Below are 18,294 nucleotides of genomic sequence, written 5' to 3' on the forward strand. Positions count from 1 at the left end.
ACAGCAAAAATGCCCAGCTCTGAACTTGGATGATGGCCTTGCATTGCAGCTATCAATAGGTAGTTGGTCCTTTATGCAACCTAATGTGCCGCTGAAATGAACCAAGTTTGTTCTTTTCAGGCAATTTTCCACCTAAAGAGTTAAATTTCATCCCTTCTGGTCATCAGGTAATACTTAAATAAAGGGTTTTTTTGACCTCTACCCTAGGTTCCTATACTGCAGGGTTTCCAATCATTATCTGTTTGCACAAGACACTGTCGATTGTGTGTTAAAATACAAAACTCAGTAGTTTTATTTTATTTTTATTTGGTAAATTGTGGCCTTTTGTTTCTTGCTCAGTATCTGCTGGTTTGATTTTATTTATTTTTGTTTAAATGTTGATCTTACACTGTTCTGTTATGATTCTGTCTTACACAGCTGCTTCACATTGAAAAAGAGGCTTGTGTCTTAACAGAACAGGAAAGTCCACTTACTTAATAACAAAGCTATTTTTAACTAGAGTTCAGCCTGGCTCCACCGAGTTGAATTCTCTCCAGCACTTGGCCTGCCCACCCCTTGACTTTATAACCTACATGTAAGAGCCTCCCTCTGGAAGCTTTTGTGGGTAGGATCACAAATGAATCATCTCAGAAGTAAATCAGAAAGCTCAATATATCACCTGTGAAGTCAGGGAAATCTGCCCAGAGGAGCCTCACATAATGTGCAGAATCAGGCCCAATGAGCCTGAGTTTACTCCAAAGCCTGACTTAACTAGATTAAGAAACTAAAGGTTACATTTGATGAGAAGTATTGATTGCAAGTGAATGACAGAGAGATTTTGAGTTTGGGTGACGTAAGCAGCATACAGGTAGAGGACATGGCTGGAAGGAGGAACTTCTGTGCTGTAGTTTCCTGACATAGCATCAATGAGGCCAATGGTTGTTTGAATATTCTTCCCTGTGTTTTATTTATCCTCCAGTGCACTCAAATTTGTGGTTATTATTTCTGACTCAGAGAAATCATTCTGAGCCCTGCTGCTTTATTTTTGGTATTATTTTATTTTATACTTGGAATGTGAGACTTAAATGGGCTGGAGGTAATGCCTGGAACTAGCAGGAACTCAGAAAGTAATCACTGGATGAGAAATTAGCATTCCAGCTTCTGACATCAAGGTCAGCTCTCGTAACCTGCCATCTGATGTCCAATAGCAGCAAAGCACTTGCATAGTGATTTATGTTGATACCTCACTTGGCATTGTGTGAATTTCTGATTCTGGGGAGGCCAGACCAGCTGATCTTAAAGTGCACAAAAGATCTGTGAAACCAGAAGTCTGATGGGAGTGTTTTAGACATAGAAAGGGCAAACCATTCATGAGCGTATGCCAGTGAGACTGGGAGCACGCTTGCAGAACTGAGAGTGTTGGGCTTTAGAGGTGGTACTTAGGGAGAAGTTGCCTGATCAAATCAAATCCTCTTACAAAGCTGTTAAACAATTGATGAGCCAGGGCTGCTTGTGTGAGATTTCACAGTGATGCATAATGTATATGTGAAGCTTTCAGTTCAAATGTAAATAAAGGGTAGAAGGGACAAGACAGATGCACACATACATGTTCTCTAGGTTCTGTGTTTACAATGACTTTTATTTTACATTAAGCTGCTTCTCTTTTGGAAAAAAAACAAAAAACAACCCAATGCCAACAACCCACACTTATCACCACCAACAACAACAAAAAATCCCCATGAAACCCAGCATGTTGCATTAAACACAAGGCTGTGAAGTGTTTCTAGATTTTCCAGCATTTGGATGTGGCTCACAAAATGCAACAAAAGCTGGCCTGCAGATTGATGATTGGCTTAATTCTGGGTTATCCTAAAGATCCTATGACTATAAAAGAATGCCATAAAAATCAGAATCCAGTGTGCCACTGAGTGCACAAAACAAAATGTGTGCAAATGTATTTGTTTTGCTGCAGGAGACTGAATTCAGGTTTGCATAAAGAAGTCTGCATTAGCTTGATTTGTCCCGTTTTGCATTCTTGTAATGCAGATATAGTAGACCCTACAATTTTCCAACATGAAAGCACAAGTCCTTTGGGTTTAAAGGCAAAGATTGCTCTTTCTGCAACAACCAAAGCTGGAACAAGTAGGAATGTTGCGGGAAGGAATTGTGAAACATTTATTTGTGAAAGCTTCTGACAAATATGGAGCTGTCACCAAGAGGTGAGGTAGGATTTTTGACCACAACAGGAGACCCTACCTCTAAGGATGATATTCAGACTTGCACCTTGGATAATTGGGGTGCCTTTACTCAAGGGCCCAGCTGCATTGACCAGTTGGCTGTCCAGTGTGCTCGTATTTCAGTAATTGCTTACTTTAATTCTGTGAGACAAAACATAAGAAGTAGATGTTGTGTTGCCTTAAAATGCAGAATGAGAGCAAGTTCTAAAACACGGATCATCCATCCCCCTTTTTTTTTTTTTTTTTTTTTTTCCCTCATCACCTTCAATAGCTGCTTCTGTGTTTTCTATGGTAACTGTTTCAAATCTGTAATGCACAGTGTAAGTGTAAATCAGTTTGGGAATGATAATGAACCTTATCAGAGGTAATCTGGGGATGGTTGCTAATACTTCTGCACAGACCTGTGCCGGAGCTCATATGAACTGTATCTCCCAGTAATCAGTAAATGAAATGCAATTAGCTAGGTGATGAGATTAATCACTTGATCACCACCTTAGACCTCTTAGTGGCTATGCTGAGATCCCTTGATGGATGATGATGTGGATTTGCAAGTATGGTTCATCCTCATCACTTGTTCTTTGCCCTCCTGTGGTGAAATTAAAAACAAAATAGTCTCTGAGCAGGAAAAATAGGAGCTGCGTGTAAAAGTCTAGCAGTAAGAATAAATTATAGAATTAACTAGTTCAGCAAGTCGAGCGATGTTATTCTGTTAGGAGCCCCTCTCCATGTGACTTGCCTTGTTTGTCATTTGAGCCTGGGATCCTTTTCTTTTGTTTCCATTGCAGAGGCAGAAAGACAAAGGGGGCAGGTTAGTGCATGCACTTTTCCAGTTGGGAAAGATCACTTGCAGCTCTGGTAACTGACACCAAAAAGAACATTTTCCCATTCCAATTAGGTAGTCTGAATTTACTCTCCATTACCAAAGTACACGGTGCATGGCATTCCATACGTTGTTTATAAATCATTGCTTGGGGATCTTAAATAGCATTTCTGGCCCCATCTGCCTTCCTTCTGTTTCAGAAAGACCCTCGATAGCCTTTTCATGCAGAAAAAAAAAAGAAAAATAAATAAATCAAGATCTCTTTTGTGTTTATTTCTGCTTGTTGTTTCAACCACTTGCACCATTTGTTTGTTACCTTCCATATGAAGCAGTCTTACTGGGTTCCCTATACATGTGGTATGAAAACCCAAAGTAATTTCCAAACTGCCACTCAGCCTGGTAAAATCATCTTAGCCTGTGGTCTAAATCTTGGAATCCTTACGTTTCTCAATTGATAATGTCTTTGTATGAACATAGCATCCTAAAAAATGCCCATTCTGAGGAACTGTAAGTCAGAACTCAGTGTTTTGTCTCCAGATGTGAGAATTAGAAATGACATTTCAGGAGAACTTGTGAGCCTTACCACTTACTGCTCTGTTCCCCTCAGTGTTCCTCAGCATCAACTGCTGTTTGAAAGATGCTAAAGAACATATCCTTGCCTGTTTCTTCTAGTGTTTATTATGGACTGGAGTGAGGCATCAGTGTAACTTAGGATCAGTCCTAAAGATAGTCTGAAATGTGAGCCCTCTCTTCTTTCCTTCCCTGGAAGGTTTGTTCCCTTCAACACCATTTTCTTCTCCAAAATGTACCTCACATTGTGGACTGGCTTTCTGTGCTGCCTTTGTACCCCTGCATTTGGCTGCGGTTTCTCAGTGTAGGGGAACCATATCAGCATGTAGTTATATTGTTTCATAGCAGCTGAATAACTAATGTACCCAGTGCAACCCCTTTGTGTGGAGGGGGATGCTATTAACAAAGGCTAATTTTGTCCTGAGATAAACTCTAAAAAAATTCCAGTTTTGGTCACAGGTGTAAGTATTTCAGTGTATGTCCCACTACCTTCTTCCAAACACAAAATGAGCAGTGATTATATTACAGTAAAGATTATTATGATTAGCAATATACATATGTATATGTATACATGTTGTGGGTTACCTACATCATTTCCACTCACTGTGTCAAGACAGTTCAACCCTATATGATCATCTACACAATCATATAACATTTTCCACCAAAACAGGCTTTACTGTTTTAACCTGGTGCAGATTCATCAGGGGATGCTAATGGCTCTGTAGTGCTGTCTGCTTCATCCATTGGAACATGGCAGAACATGCTATGAGTTCCCATGTCCTGTGCCATGATCAGCAGATGGCTGTAACTGCCCCAGGTTATAGTGCCATTGATTTTTTTCATTATTTTTTCCATCTCTTTGGTAAAACTTGTGAAAGCTTGTGTTCCTCCTGCCTATTGTACTCTCCTAATGAAATGCCTCTGTTTCCCCCCTCCCCACTGTATTTTCTCTCTTCTAGTTCTTCATGTTCATTTTGTTAATCTTCCTGGCGGAGCTTTCAGCTGCAATCCTGGCTTTTATCTTCAGAGAAAATGTAAGTAACCTTTGGTGGGCAGACTGAGCCCCAGTGGGATTGTACCCAACTGGAGCATGGTATTAGTGCTTGCTTCATTGTATTATAACTATTTCAAATACCAACAAACCTGCTTCCATACTACCTTAGGTCTGCAGAACTGCCAGCAAGCCAGTGAATGCTAGCTGGACTGGCATGTACAAGGTGGATGCTTTATGTACTAAGGATATAAACATCGTGGGACTACTTAAATTCTGAAGATTTTAGTCTTCTTAATTCTTTCACATCCATACCAGCTGCACATTCCATCAGGGAAAAGTTTTGCAATAATGTCGCACTACGGTTAAAAGCAACTGTTTTCTTTTTGCAATATAGCATGTGTTTAGTATTAGTATTAATAGTGAAACCTCCTGTTTCCCCAGCAGAACCAATGCTTCCTCTGTCTGCAGTGCAAAAACTCTCTTGTGCATTGTCTGCAATATTTCTTCTTGAATTTTCATGTTCTAATAGTTGCCAGATTCCTTTCAATTCTGCCTGCAAGATATGCCTCCCCAAATGCTCTGACTGAGTCTCCCTGGCCCTTCTGAAGTCCTGTTGGGATTCTTTTTCATGTAGACTTGCTCACAAATTTCTAGTCTTACTCTGCACAGCTTCATATGATGTAGCCTTTTTCTACACTGCTTCTGAGCATATATTATTAAATGCCCGTTATCCCTCACCTGCATTAGCAGTAAGCTTGGTCTCATGTTTCTCAGACCTGCAGGAGTTTGTGGCTTTTGGCCAAACACGGGACAACATGCACACAAAGAGGAGGTGGGCTGAACAAGGCCCATCCTTCTCAAGGCAGCCTGCTTCTGAAATGTGCCTCTGAGTGATGGCTGTGAGCTAGCACAGCAGTGGTCACTGGTGACTGTTAGTTGCTATTTTGTTTGTTTGGTGTCTGCCAGTAGTTATAGAACTTTCAGCACTTTACCCATATTGATCATCATAGAAATGTAGTGTGAGCAGAGGAGTACTTTGTAAAATGATGGTAACCGTTTTCATTTTCCTGAGGCAGTATATACCTGTAGTTTTATTCATATAAAGAGATTTTGATAAGCAAAGAATTAAGTCTTATGGAGCTCACAGTGAAGTGGCTGTATGGTGAGATGGTCTGGGAGGAGGTGGCAGGAGGAAGTAGTTTTCCTCTTTTTATCCTCTCTCCCTTCCCCCCCTTTTTTATTCCCTTCTACCTTTTCCCCCTTTTTGTTTCCAAAAGTCAGTGGTCTTTTTCAGATTTGAAGAGCTGGGAAAGAGCAGCACTTGGTGCACAGTGTAGGAACTCCATTACAGCTCAGGCTTTGAGGTTGTGCCTTTGTGGGAGTAGCTACAGCTCTGTAAGTAGATTTCAGCACGGGAGGTCTGGTGTGCTTTGGTCATTACAGCTCTGCTGTTAGGAGGTTTTAGAGGATTCCTGTGGTACAGCACAAGCAGCAGACCGCACACGTTGAAGGCTTTGTGTACAGCCCTGCCCTGCAGACCCAGGTACAGTGTTTGTGGAGGAGATATAAGCAATCCCAGTGAATGGCATGTGGGGAACTTAGAACGGGCATGAGAAACAGGACAGGAACAATGCCTCCTGTATGTGGAGTGGCTGTGCCTTCTTCCCTCAGCCTCAAAGATCCTGGAAAGCCTTGTGATCTTCCATTACCATGGTGGCTGTGGGGTATGTGATGATGTGATTCTCACAGATAAGGTCACGGTGGTTATTCCAGACTTCTGTGACATCTGGTGATGTTTTGTGAGTCAAAACCTGTAGGAAAATGAACTATTTTATCTTTCCTGAGCTTGTCTCTTTGTTTGCGTCACCAGCTTCCCACCCTGTCAGAATGAGTGACAGGAAAGGCAAAAAAGGGAGAAATGAAAGACATCAGAATCCCAGCAGTTGGAGATGGCTCTACTTAGACATTAAACCCAGTCTGAAAATCCTTGCTGTTTGTCTTCTCTTGAAGGTTTTTTCTGAACAAAGTCTTGCTTTGCCGTTACTGTGTATTTTGGTGGCGGCTCCTCTGGCTTGATAACTACTAAGAACTAACATTGCTGTCATTGCTGAGTTGGTGTGAGGCTAGAAGGCTGGACAGAATGTCTGTGGGGTCAGGGGTTTGAATTTTCCATCTCTCTGTGACCACGGAAGGTCAGGATCCTATGTGATTTTCTCCTCCCCACAGAACGAGTTATTTTCAAAGCTTGCAGTAAGTGCGCATTTAGGCAACCTACATTTTCTGTAGAGCTGCTGGATGCTTTCTCACTGTGGTCATTGCACTAGTCCCTATGGCTGTGGCCACACTGGATGTATAAAGGGAGACAAAAGACAGAGATACTGTCTGTTTGCTTTCCAGATGATGTTTGGTGTAGCCTTCTCTTGTGTAATTTTAAATGCGAACTAGCTCCCCAACACTCAGAAGAGTTTAATTATTGATAGCTGTGGGAGTGAGAGAAATTAAGACGCAGAAGGGAGGAAAGGAATGTTTTCTGCAGAGATTGGTGAGATGAAGAGTCTGTGAAGCACAGCGTGGTAGTGAGGTGAGTGAAAGTGATGTTAGCAGTGATGAGCTAATATGCCATGCGAGGCCTCTGGGACTCCCATGTTATTACTTTAAAGTAATCTCTGAAGAGGAAGACTGCGGTTAATCAAATGTGGGAGTACCAGAGTTTCTCTTCCTTTATAAAGGAGATTTGGGGCAGCAGAGAACCCTGTTTTTCAGTAACGCTGGTTATCTCACTCTCCATAAATAATGTGAACAACAGAGAAGCATCGCTTTAGAGTCCATGGAAGAAAGAATTGACTTGTATTCAGGATTTGCTCTCCATGTGCCCTGCAGTGTTTTGGATGGGAAGAGCCATGGAGGGTGCTGGACTCTTTTTCAGATAGAAAAGTTGTGTGATAGAGCTAATGACTACACCTAAACTCTGTGTGGCTGAGGTTCATTCTCTTCAAAGAGAGTTCCTGCTTGAATGACTGTGTCCTTCTGAGAGATCTCATGAATTGCCTTAGCAAGCAAGAAAGCACAGGATGATAGGGGTGGGTGAGTCCAGTGGCGGGGCTCTGAACAGTCAGGATGTTTGCATTTTCATCTTCAGTTTTGACACTTGAAAGATGAGTTGCTTTGGTTTCTGATAGCTCTGTTTCCTCAGACGTGAGGGAAAAGTAAAGAAAGTGCACAGTCTGTTCTTAGGTTGACCTGTGTAAGGTCTGTCTTACTGACTGCTGTCCTACTTTGTCAGCAGCTTACCTTTACTGACTGATTCTTAACCTTTTTTTCTGAACTTCACATACTCAGGACAGACAATTTAGGAGCAGCAAAATGGAATCAGTTATTTCCCTGGCAGACATACTTTTCCAGAGCTAGGCTTTGTTTTGGGCCAAGTCTCGTAAAAATCGCACACAAACTCTGAACAATTTCCTCTGGGATTGCTGCTGTCAAAATAAAGGTTTCACTTTATATTTAAATGACTCTTTTGTTTTAGACCCAGCCAAAGGCAGCCGGCTGGGATTATTACCAACTGTAATATCAGTTTCAAAGCCTGCGCTTCAGGAACAGACAATCATCAGACAAAATGTGTTGCTGTCTCTGCAGGAGAGGATGCTGGGTGGGTGAAGTATGCACTGAGAGGGAAGGAAAGGGGAAGACCAAGGACATGTTTCAGCATCTTCAAACCCAGGGCACCAGACTCCCAAAGGAAAATGCTGGTCCTTCAGTCTTTTCTGATTCTCTTGTATTTTAATGTTCAAAAGCAAAAAAATAAAAAAGAGTTAAAGATCTGTCTCATAAAAGTGATTTAGGAGCTTAGCAGCCCATCTAGTTAAAAAGTAATATGCCATTCAAGTCTTTGTTACAGAGTTCTACCCAGTATTGATGAAGTCATTAAATTTTGCCTTAGTTTGTATCTGCAAAAGAGAAATCAATGTGAAGTGGTATTCTTACTCCTTTAAAGAATCACAGCGGTCTTCTTGGCTTTCTTTAAGGTCTGTGGTGTAGTTATAAAGGAAATGGTCAAGTCTGTGCTTGTGCTTTCATGCCCACCCATACATCTCATACATATGTGTATGCATTTCACATTGTGTATCAAGAACTTGAAACTTGTAGCAGTTTGTGTTAGTGTATATGCAATGTTGCGTGAACAACAGGAGTAAAAAAGGCTCTTCTTCAGGCAGCTTATTTCCCAGCCCAGCCAATATGTAACACAGGGGTAATGCTGTATCCAGCAGAGTCCAACCCCTTTCACTGAGGCTTTGTGCTGATGTAGAGGTTGTGCCTGTGTGGGTCACAAATCAGGAGGTATTTTAGACACGGGACCACACAAGTCAAGGCCTGCTGGGAACACAGAGAGGGTGATGCCTTGAAGTCTTCATCCTGAAGTGATAGAGGAGGCACAAGGTTGAATCAAAGTACTCAATTTGGCAGGACTTTTAAGTTTGCATAGTTACTGGTCCTCTAGAGAGTGGTCCCATGTAAATGTAATTTCAAGGTGTCTCTGAGCAGAAATGTTGGTTTGTTTTTTCTATTTGACTATAAATGTAAGCAGGAGTAAATTAAATTCCATTCTTTTTTATCATTGACCTTAGGAAAAAAAAGAAGTTTAAATTATCTAAACATTGGAAATATAAGAGGATTTTTTTCTTCATGTGTGAATGAGTTTAGGTACTCCAAAGCATTGTCAGGGAAACAATCTCTTTTCTGATTTGTGAGTTGACTTGAACATTTATCATTCCATGTGTTTCAATTCCTTTTCTTTCCCAGGAATTTTAGTATTTGGGCTTCATTCTGTTTTCTCAAACGTGGAAGTATATTCAGAATTCCCCTGACATTAGTTGGAAGTTAACTGGTTTGAAATGAAGGTGAGGGGTAAATCATGTCTTGATTGCAGACTTCAGGAAGTATTGTAAGTTAAGCTACCATTTGGACTTGGATTTGAAGATCTTTCTAAAATCTATTTTAGTTGTTTCAATTTATGAAACACTTTCAAATACTCAATATTAAAAACAAATAAGCAAACAAAACCCACCAACCTTTAAATGTACACATTAGCTGGCAAATATAGATACAATTCACTCCCTGATGTTTAATGAGCAGTTTTGAACAAGTACCATACACTCTGGTCATAGTAATGGTTCAGCCAGTGGCTTTTCCCATGTCTCTGTTCTGATGTCTGCAACAAAGAACAAAACCAAACCAATCAAACCAACCAACACCCATCATTCACAATGGGGAGACTTGAGAAGTGCTTGAAAGAGAGATGTTGGCAGTAACCTTTTACGTTCCCACTTGTCTCTGTGTTTTCCAGCTGACAAGGGAGTTTTTCACCAAGGAGCTGAAGAAGCATTATGTGAGGAACAATGACACAGATGTCTTCTCCTCCACTTGGAATTCTGTTATGATCACAGTAAGTCGGGCCTTGCCAGTCCCATGCTACTGGTGGTCAACTGCAATCCATGCTATGCTCAGCCAATACCTCCTGGCTCCTCCTGGCAGTGGTGGGAGGGAGGCAACCATTCATTGGCAGCTAGTTTTTTCCTGCAACAAGCTCCTCCTGGTGCTGAGAATAACACTCACAGTGACTGTCACCCACTGTGGTTTGCCAAAGTCCAAGGATCTGAGCTGACTGACTGTGCCCAACTCTAGAACTGGATACAGAAAGCTCTGCAGCTGCCTGTGACAAATAGACCAGAATCTCCACATATTTACCCTAGATACATCACCTTTGGGACTAATTCAAACCAATCCCCAGCCAACAGCAGCCAGAACAGGTGCTAATTAATAGCTTCTTATTAACTCTTGTGAAATGAGATTGTAGGTGACAAATGAGGCCTGCCTGCTGCAAAAAGTTGTGTGTGCTTGTGTTTGTATGTTCATGTGAACTTTGTGCCTGGCATAGCCCATGTCATAGCTATTCAGAAACGAGGAGTAGGATGTCAGATTCTGCAGACAAAAAGTCATTTCTAATCTTAAAAGAAAAAGATGACTGCTGCCCTTCATGCTGATTCAGGACTTCAATAAAGACATTTCCTTTTGGTGACTGAAAGGAGACAGAGTATGACTTGAATCCTTAAAAAGAACCTGACTTTAATCCTAAAAAGAGAGTATTCTTGGATCACCTAGCAGTGACTTTGAGCAGCAGCAGTCCTGGCCATTAGCTCTGGGGAGAATGAGCACTCAGGAGCCTGGTTTGCACTGCTGGCTCTTTTACAGACTTGCTGGGTGATCTCAGGTGAGTCATTCTGGATGCACTCCAAAGTCCTGTGTAGTTCATGGCAATATTCCCTATGGTACGTTAGAGTCTACTGTGTAACAGGGGAGCAGTGGGACTGTATAAGAAGGGACTTTGATAAAACAGAAGCTCCAAGGTATAAGTGCAATCAGCTTCCTTAGAAACAACAGTTGTTTTGTCTCTGCTTTGACTAAAGCTTTGATCCCTGCAAAAAAATAGATCTTTGGAAGATTATTGCTATCTCCTTTGAGGCCAAAGTGTAAACTCTGTCTTCCTTTCTTCTCTCCAGTTTGCCTGCTGTGGAGTGAATGGACCAGAAGATTTTGAAGCTGTCCCTCTACTTCCACACTTGCCTTTGGAAGAGACCACACCAGAGGCTTGTTGCCAGCGAAAGCTGCAGAGCCGGGAAGGGATGTTTGTTAACAGGGAAGCCTGCCTCCTAGGCATTGAGAGATTTCAGAACCGGCAGGTAAGGGCAGCCAGATGGCTGGAGAAAGGGTTCCCCTGCAGGGATGGCTGTGGTAGCTGTGGGTTACCTACCTGTGAAGGTGGCAGGTTGTGCCATTCTGACTGTAGCTGGGGTTGTAACTGCACTTACACTATTAACAAATTTTAAAGTCATGGATATTAGATCCTATAAATCCCCTTTTGTTGTGTGTACTGCTAAGTCCATGCTGTGCTTTATCAGCAGAAATAGAGATATTTTCCCAGGGGTTTAAGAGGTGGAATAGACGTTTATGTCAAGTTTTACTGTGGCTTTGAAGGTTAGTATTGTCTATCACAAGTTAGCTGACAAGCCATTGCAGGTCAGTGAAGATGGGATAGAATTTGCTTTTACTGGCTGCTATCGGAGCTCCACTTCACAAAGGCTCCTCATCAACGTTATATTTGACCAAGAGATTGAGGGTTGAACAGACACAGAAGACTGTGCCTATTTCCCATGAAAGAGATGTGTTGGAAATCTGTGTTTTTCTGCCCTTTCACTGATTAGAGTGAAAAGAGGGCATTTCTTTGGGCAAGTCTCTCAGCTTGGCAATTCTCTATACGAGACTGAAAAAGCAATTCAGAGTAAATTCACTGACACTGATACTACCAGCACCCATGTTTCCTTACAATTTCCCCAAGACCTGAAGTTTTAGAAACTTTCTAGCAAAGTTCTTGACTGTGTTCATTGCCACATTAGCAAGCCATCTGAACTCTCTGCTGACTTGTTATGTACAAGCCTTTTCTCTCCATGCTAACTAGCAGTCCTGTTTTCAGCACTTAGTAGCAGACTGTGAAAGAGTAAAGGAGTTTGGAAGCAGTGGGTGAACTGTTCCTTGTCTGGCAGCTGGAAACAGTTGGCAGAGGCACGCTGGGTGAAAGATCATAGCAGACAGCGCCATACTGCATCTGCCAGGTCTGATTGCCATGAATTGATGGGGAGCAGCGAGAGAGAAGGAGAGATGACAAACAGCAGGGAGGAGGAAAGAAATGCATTTTGAGAAACAGGGATAAAGCAGATTAAAATTTTTGCTTTCTCTAAGTGGTAAAACTGAGGTCTCCCATTTCCATGGTAAGAGATGTTTTTTCTGTGAGTCTTTGTCCTGCATTGTGGCAGGGGGAGAAATTGTGTGAACAGCAAACATCACCAAGCACCATGAGGCATTTATATAAAATGGGAAAGATGCTCCCAAAGAACTGTCAGCTGTATTCAGGCATTGCTGGAGCAAAGTCAGACCACTGGGAAACCACACTAATGGGGCAGTGCTTGGCACATCTGTGCTCAGTCCTGTTTTTGGCCCCCTGAGCTGAAAGTTGGGTTAAGGCTGGAGTTCCAGCAAGCACCCAGACATCTTGTTGCTGGGTTGGGTGCTTTTTCCTGAAAACTGGGCTGAGAAGACAACAGGAGCAGAACCTCATGATGACAAGAGTGCTGCTGCCCCAGTCATCTTCATTCCCTGGGTTTGTGGCATGAGTGAGTCTGTTCTTTCCTTTGCTTTTCCCTGATTGTTTCACTCCTGGCGAGCAGAGTCTGACATCAGCATGTAGCTGTCATTGCCATCTCTGCATTTCAGATATTTTCTTTTTAGATGAAAACAAAAAAATCAGGTGATTGAAACATAGCAGATAAATGGATGGGACTACTTGTGTATTTTTAGTGAATGGAATAGGTACGTTTTACATCAGAAAAAATCCAGTCCAGTTTTCTTTTTATATGTGATCCATTGTCAGAAATTTGCTAGTGGGTTGGAATTTTAGGCTGAAAAGTGAGGATTTTAGGGAGAAATGAGGCCAGGATAAGCTGGTGATTTCCTGAGACACCCTGAAAACTTTGCGGTGTCTGCCTGCTGTTAATTGTATAAGTAATAAGAAATTATATTAAAGGTATTGGTAGCTGTGCTGTGTAAATGGAAGGGTTATGGTAGTGCATGGGCCTGAGTTCTCCATGACATTGATTCTCCTATATCGAGAAGATCAGCAGGTGTTCATCCATGTTTGTGTGGAGAGAAGTCTCAAAGAGAAGGTCTCAGTATGTGAAATAGCTGCTGGCTGTGACTGAAATACAAGCAAAGAATCTCCTGCCTTGGCTTTAAATAAATAGTCTGTATCTATGGCCAGACACAGCTGCCTGTCATGTGCCCAGAGGGCCCTTTCCTTTGTGCTTAGCCTCTTCCCTTTGCACAGGGAATGCCTCTCCCCTGCTACTCCTCTCTGTCCTGCAAGAAGTTACAGTTCCTCCTGCTTGCTGAGGGCTTGGGGAGGCTGTGCTGTGAGAGCAACTCCTTGTGCTGCTCAGCTGTGTATTTCACTGTGTTCTGTCCCTCCTAGGGCTGCTACACTGTGATCCTGAACTCCTTTGAGACCTACGTGTACCTTGCAGGAGCCCTGGCCATCGGAGTGCTGGCCATTGAGGTACAGTGTGATCATAAAAGCAGTGTTGGTGGATGTCCAGCAGCGATTCGGGAGCTGCTCCAGCAGAGTGCTAGCAGGTTATCCACTTGTGGTTTTAATTGCCTAGAAACAGGCAGGCACTTGGTCCCTTGCAGCAAGAGGCAGGGAAATAACCTCTTGTCTCAAGCCTGCAGTGCCGCCTTGTGTTGGCTCTGGCACAGAGTTTGCAACTGTGATACTTTGTCTACAGAGGTTTTGGGAACCCCACCATATGCTCCAGAACATGATTCTTATTCCCATTACAGCTGCATCCCAGCAAGCTGACTCCTATGATTAATGTGCTCAAACTCTGCCTTTGCTTTATAAATTTCAGTTTAGAGACTGACGTTGTACTGGGCTAGGGGTATCTCCATTATCATCCCACATTAGCTCTTCGGTGGCATTCCAGTGGAACAGGCTTCCCCCAGACAGGATGTTAGTCCTGGAGAGACACTGGGTGCTTTCTCCAGTGCCAATATTGTGCAAAGGACAAGGGAGCTGGGCATTGCCTCAGCAGCCCCCATGAAGGCCCCGCTGCACCATTCTTCTGGAAAATGCAGTTGTCTCTTACCATTCTCCATTTTATTTCTTCCCTTTTCTTTCCCCCTTCCTAGCTGTTCGCCATGATTTTTGCCATGTGTCTTTTCCGAGGGATCCAGTAAGAGGCACCCCATGAACCGCCACGTTCCTAATATGCTCAGAAGAAAGAAGGAAAATCAGATGAAACACAACCTGAAAACACACAAAAAACTTTATTTTTTTTATCAAAATGGGGTAGGGGGGAAAAATGGAGGGGGGAAAAAAAAGAGGGTTGTAATATATGAATGACCAAAAGGATTGTACTTCAGGGGCTGGAACTTTGAGGTGATGTGCACTACACTGTACACCGGACCCTTGCCCAGAGCTACCCGCAGCAGCTGTGGAGCAGGAGGCCAGTGCAGCCGCTTACACTATGGACAGATGGAGCCTGTGGGGAGGAGTGAGAGGACAAGCACAACTTCCCCTCCCACCTGTCAGTGTGAAGCTGTGCCTGCCATCCACAGCTTCATCACATTTTAGACAGCAAAGGACCGAAGAACAGCAACCCAGGGTCTGGGTCAGGCAGCAAAGTTGGCCGAAGTCTGGGATTGCCCACGTGTGTTTCCAAGAAGTGGTGCTGGCAGCTCATCCAAGAAGCAGGCAGTTGTTTCTTGTGTGATTCTGGCTTTAACTCCTAGCCACAGAGTGAAAAAAATACATTCTTCCATGTGTGTAAGCTTTGCCCCTATCGCCTGAAACTTGTCAGAGGAGTCAAATACTTCAGGGAGTCTGGCTTTTCTCTGGAGCCCTAAACAGGGGCAGAGTGATCTCACTTAAACATGGGACTCATCCAGGGCTGGCTGATGGTCAAGAGTTTGGAGCCTGCCTTTCTGATTTTTTCCTTTTTTGTTCAGTGTTACTGGGAAGAAAAAAGAGAGAGCAAGTTGTTCCCTGCTGTGTTCCCATTCCCTGGGAAAAATAATGGCCCTGATCAAGAATAGCTGATTCTGCTGCCTTCCTGAAAGGGGAGGTAATAGTGTTTAATATTTGTCAGCCTTTCACTTCATGCTTGCAAAAACCACTCTGTGGTGCTGTTATCAACATGTGAGGGCTGCTCTGAAAGTAAAGCCTCCTATTGTATTATATTTGCCCACAAGTCAGAGGTGGATGTTGGTGGCATGACAGTAAAGGTTGAACCTTCGCACCAGAATTTCGTTACTTGTCACTGCTCTACAACAGATGGCAGGAGAAGGGGCAGTTTGACAGAATGCTGTCAGACATATAAGTGCATATGAAGCAAAGATGTGTCTTAGGATTCATCCTTGTGGAAAACATGGCACTCATTGACATTCATTGATACTTGCTGAATATTTATGGAGACCAAACAGTGGATGTGAGCACAGTGAGGCAGTGGGTGATTTCAGCAGTGGCAACAGTGGGTCACCTCCACTGGTGCAGATTTTTATGAGTGTGGCATGCAGGCTCTTGTTCATCACTAGTGAAAATACACAGCTAATGGTAATGATTACGATGATAAGTAGTGATCTGTAGCTGAGAATTTGCTCTATCGAATTGTGTTATTGTGCTCTTTGTTGTAGTTTCCATGGAAATAAATAGGAGGCATTACTTTTGGAGCAACCTATGTATATTTGCAGTGGATTTATACAAGCTTTACTGCTCCAGCAGGAGTTCCAAGCATGGTACTGGATGGAAGAGCCTGAGGTTCATCAGCCAGTCCCATGCCATCTACCTTACGCTGTCTCGTGGTGTCATTTCTGCTTGGGGGATTTCCCCTGAGGCTTTCCCATGGGCTCATAACAAAAGCATCAGGTCAGGATTGTTCTGGTCTGCCTGTTAGTTGAGAGCATTTCCTCCCTTGAGATGGTTTGACGTTTTGCTGATTATTATCTACTTAATCATTTGGAAATTAACTTGAGAAATATGCCCGGGACTGAACGTTGGTCAGAGATATTAAGGTGGAGCTGAGGCCCCAGGCAGGATCTGGGAGCATTCAGTGTGCAGCCAGACTGCTCCAGCTGCTTCTCCAGTGTTCGTGGTCATCGACAAAAACAGGTCACTGGCTTCTCTCCTCTAGAAGCCTCAGCCCCTGTTGGCTTTGTGACTCCTCTGGTTGCTCCCTGACTCCAAACTCGCTTTGCCTGGGGGAAGGATGGAAGGGGCTGTGTTTTTCTGTTTAGCTTACAGTTTTGTATAGTCTTAGATTAAGGAGCACTTTTATATAGGGTTAAACCAGCCCATCCAAAAGCTGTAGCCACTGCCAAGGAAGGAAAGAGAGAAGAAGGCAGCAGTGAGGAGCCAAGCAGCAGCCTCCTGCCCTGGCTTGGGAGCAGCACATATGCTTTGGACATTCCTTACACTGGGGGTCTGTGTCCACCATGCAGATGCAAGTGAACAGATGTGCAGGCTGCAAAGCAGAAAGGAAAGCAGAAGAAAGAGTGGTCCATAATAAACAAAGATCCTGGCTGGAGAACTGGGATACTAAGGAATGGGAAAGAGGCCATACAGCTTTTCCAGGCTTCATTTGAGAAAAGCAGGAGAGGGCTGGGGTAGGTAGAGCAGCAGCCCACCTGCACTGCATCAGCAGCAGTGTGAGGCCAGGATTGCTGAGTGGCCTCAGATGTTGCATTAAACTTCATGAAAAGCTTTTCTGAACTGTTTCCCTCCAGAGCTGTATTTAATGATGCATTTTAGCATTAAGTTCTGGCCTGTCATTTAATGAAGGAGAACGGCTTTCTAGCCAAAACCAGCGGTATTTTCACCAAACAGCAGGTGCTGCTCTTAAGATAAAAGAAGTCTGTTGCATCCGCTGGTCTTGCAGGAAATGGGAACAGTGCACCGGCGCAAAGTGCAAACAGAGAGAATGAAACATAACTGCTCTACCTCTGCTTCAGGAGCTGGTGTCAGTGGCTGTTCTGAAAGAGCCCCTCACAGGGGAGGAACGACCCCATCAGCAGAGATGGCAATTTGGATAGAGGTGAGCAAGAGAAGCAGAAATACTTCAAAAGACTGAGGTAGGATAGCTGCAGGTGTATTTCTCTTCTGGCTTTCCCAATTCTATACTGTTTTCTTTGGTTTTAGCTGATATTCCCTCTCTCCTATCACTTGTCCCTATACCTTCAAAAGACCCTTTATTCTTCTAACGTCCTGGTCTTTGTGCAGTTGTTTCCCCTCTCTTATCTTCTCCTTCACTGCTCTTTTCTGGATTAAGACTTCAACTCTCCACAGCTGTGCCACTGGGAGCACAGCTTGACACCACCGCAAAGGCCAGGCAGCACATTTAAATGAGAAATGGAGATCGTTGTAGAGATAAGGGCAAGTCTGAGAGTACCGTGGAAGTAGGCAACAGGCAGAAGGAATTGATCCCAGGGGCAGCTAATGAACAGGCGAGCACAAAAGGCAGACTCCTGTTGTATGGCAAAGCATGTCAATTTGTTGTTTTTGTCCAGTGGTAATGTGGCCACCCCCTCTGTTGTACAGTAGTTTTTCTCTTTTCAGAGCAGTAGGCAGGAGAAGCAGCTGTATTTTTGTAGGTGTTTTTAGCAGCTCTGGTGAATCTTGGGGGGGTCAGGGGCTCAGGCTGCAGTCGCTGCTGGCTGCGGAACAGAGGGGGCTGTGGCTGCCTGGCTGCAGTGCAGTGAGCACAGCCCATGCACCTTGGAGGGAATAGTGGAGAGCAGCCCCCCATCCCTGCCCCCCAGCTGTTATTTAATGCTCAAATGACTGTCGCAAATGCCTGGGAGAAGGGCTGCGTGTGAAATAATGATGTTGGAAATCTATTTTAAAAGAAAAAAAAAACCAAACCTGTAAATGTTCTTTTTATTAGATAGTGGAGCTAATTTATCCTGTATTCCCTACTGTAATGCTTTTTTATATTGAAAGGAATTGTTTTTTGGTAATATAAACCAGAACCCAAGGCTGAAGCATTCTGCACGGTTTTTGTGTGCGTTTCTTAAAAAAAAAAAAAAAAAAAGGA

General features: G+C 43.3%; 1 protein-coding gene across 9 annotated transcripts in view; it reads left to right on the forward strand.

Moving 5' to 3' along the window:
* The window catches only part of TSPAN18 (tetraspanin 18), a 102,781-nt gene extending 84,491 nt beyond the window's left edge, over positions 1 to 18,290 (forward strand). For all 9 annotated transcript variants that reach the window (XM_032444781.1, XM_015864499.2, XM_015864498.2 and 6 more), the window contains 5 exons: positions 4,566 to 4,640; positions 9,945 to 10,043; positions 11,158 to 11,337; positions 13,680 to 13,763; positions 14,396 to 18,290. In XM_032444781.1, the coding sequence (XP_032300672.1) occupies positions 4,566 to 4,640; positions 9,945 to 10,043; positions 11,158 to 11,337; positions 13,680 to 13,763; positions 14,396 to 14,443 (486 nt within the window). In that variant the 3' untranslated portion in view covers positions 14,444 to 18,290. The remainder of the gene's footprint in view (positions 1 to 4,565; positions 4,641 to 9,944; positions 10,044 to 11,157; positions 11,338 to 13,679; positions 13,764 to 14,395) is intronic.
* Positions 18,291 to 18,294: the final 4 nt, after the last annotated feature.

This window comes from Coturnix japonica, chromosome 5 (genome assembly GCF_001577835.2).
Source record: "Coturnix japonica isolate 7356 chromosome 5, Coturnix japonica 2.1, whole genome shotgun sequence".
NCBI classification, from domain to species: Eukaryota; Metazoa; Chordata; class Aves; order Galliformes; family Phasianidae; genus Coturnix; species Coturnix japonica.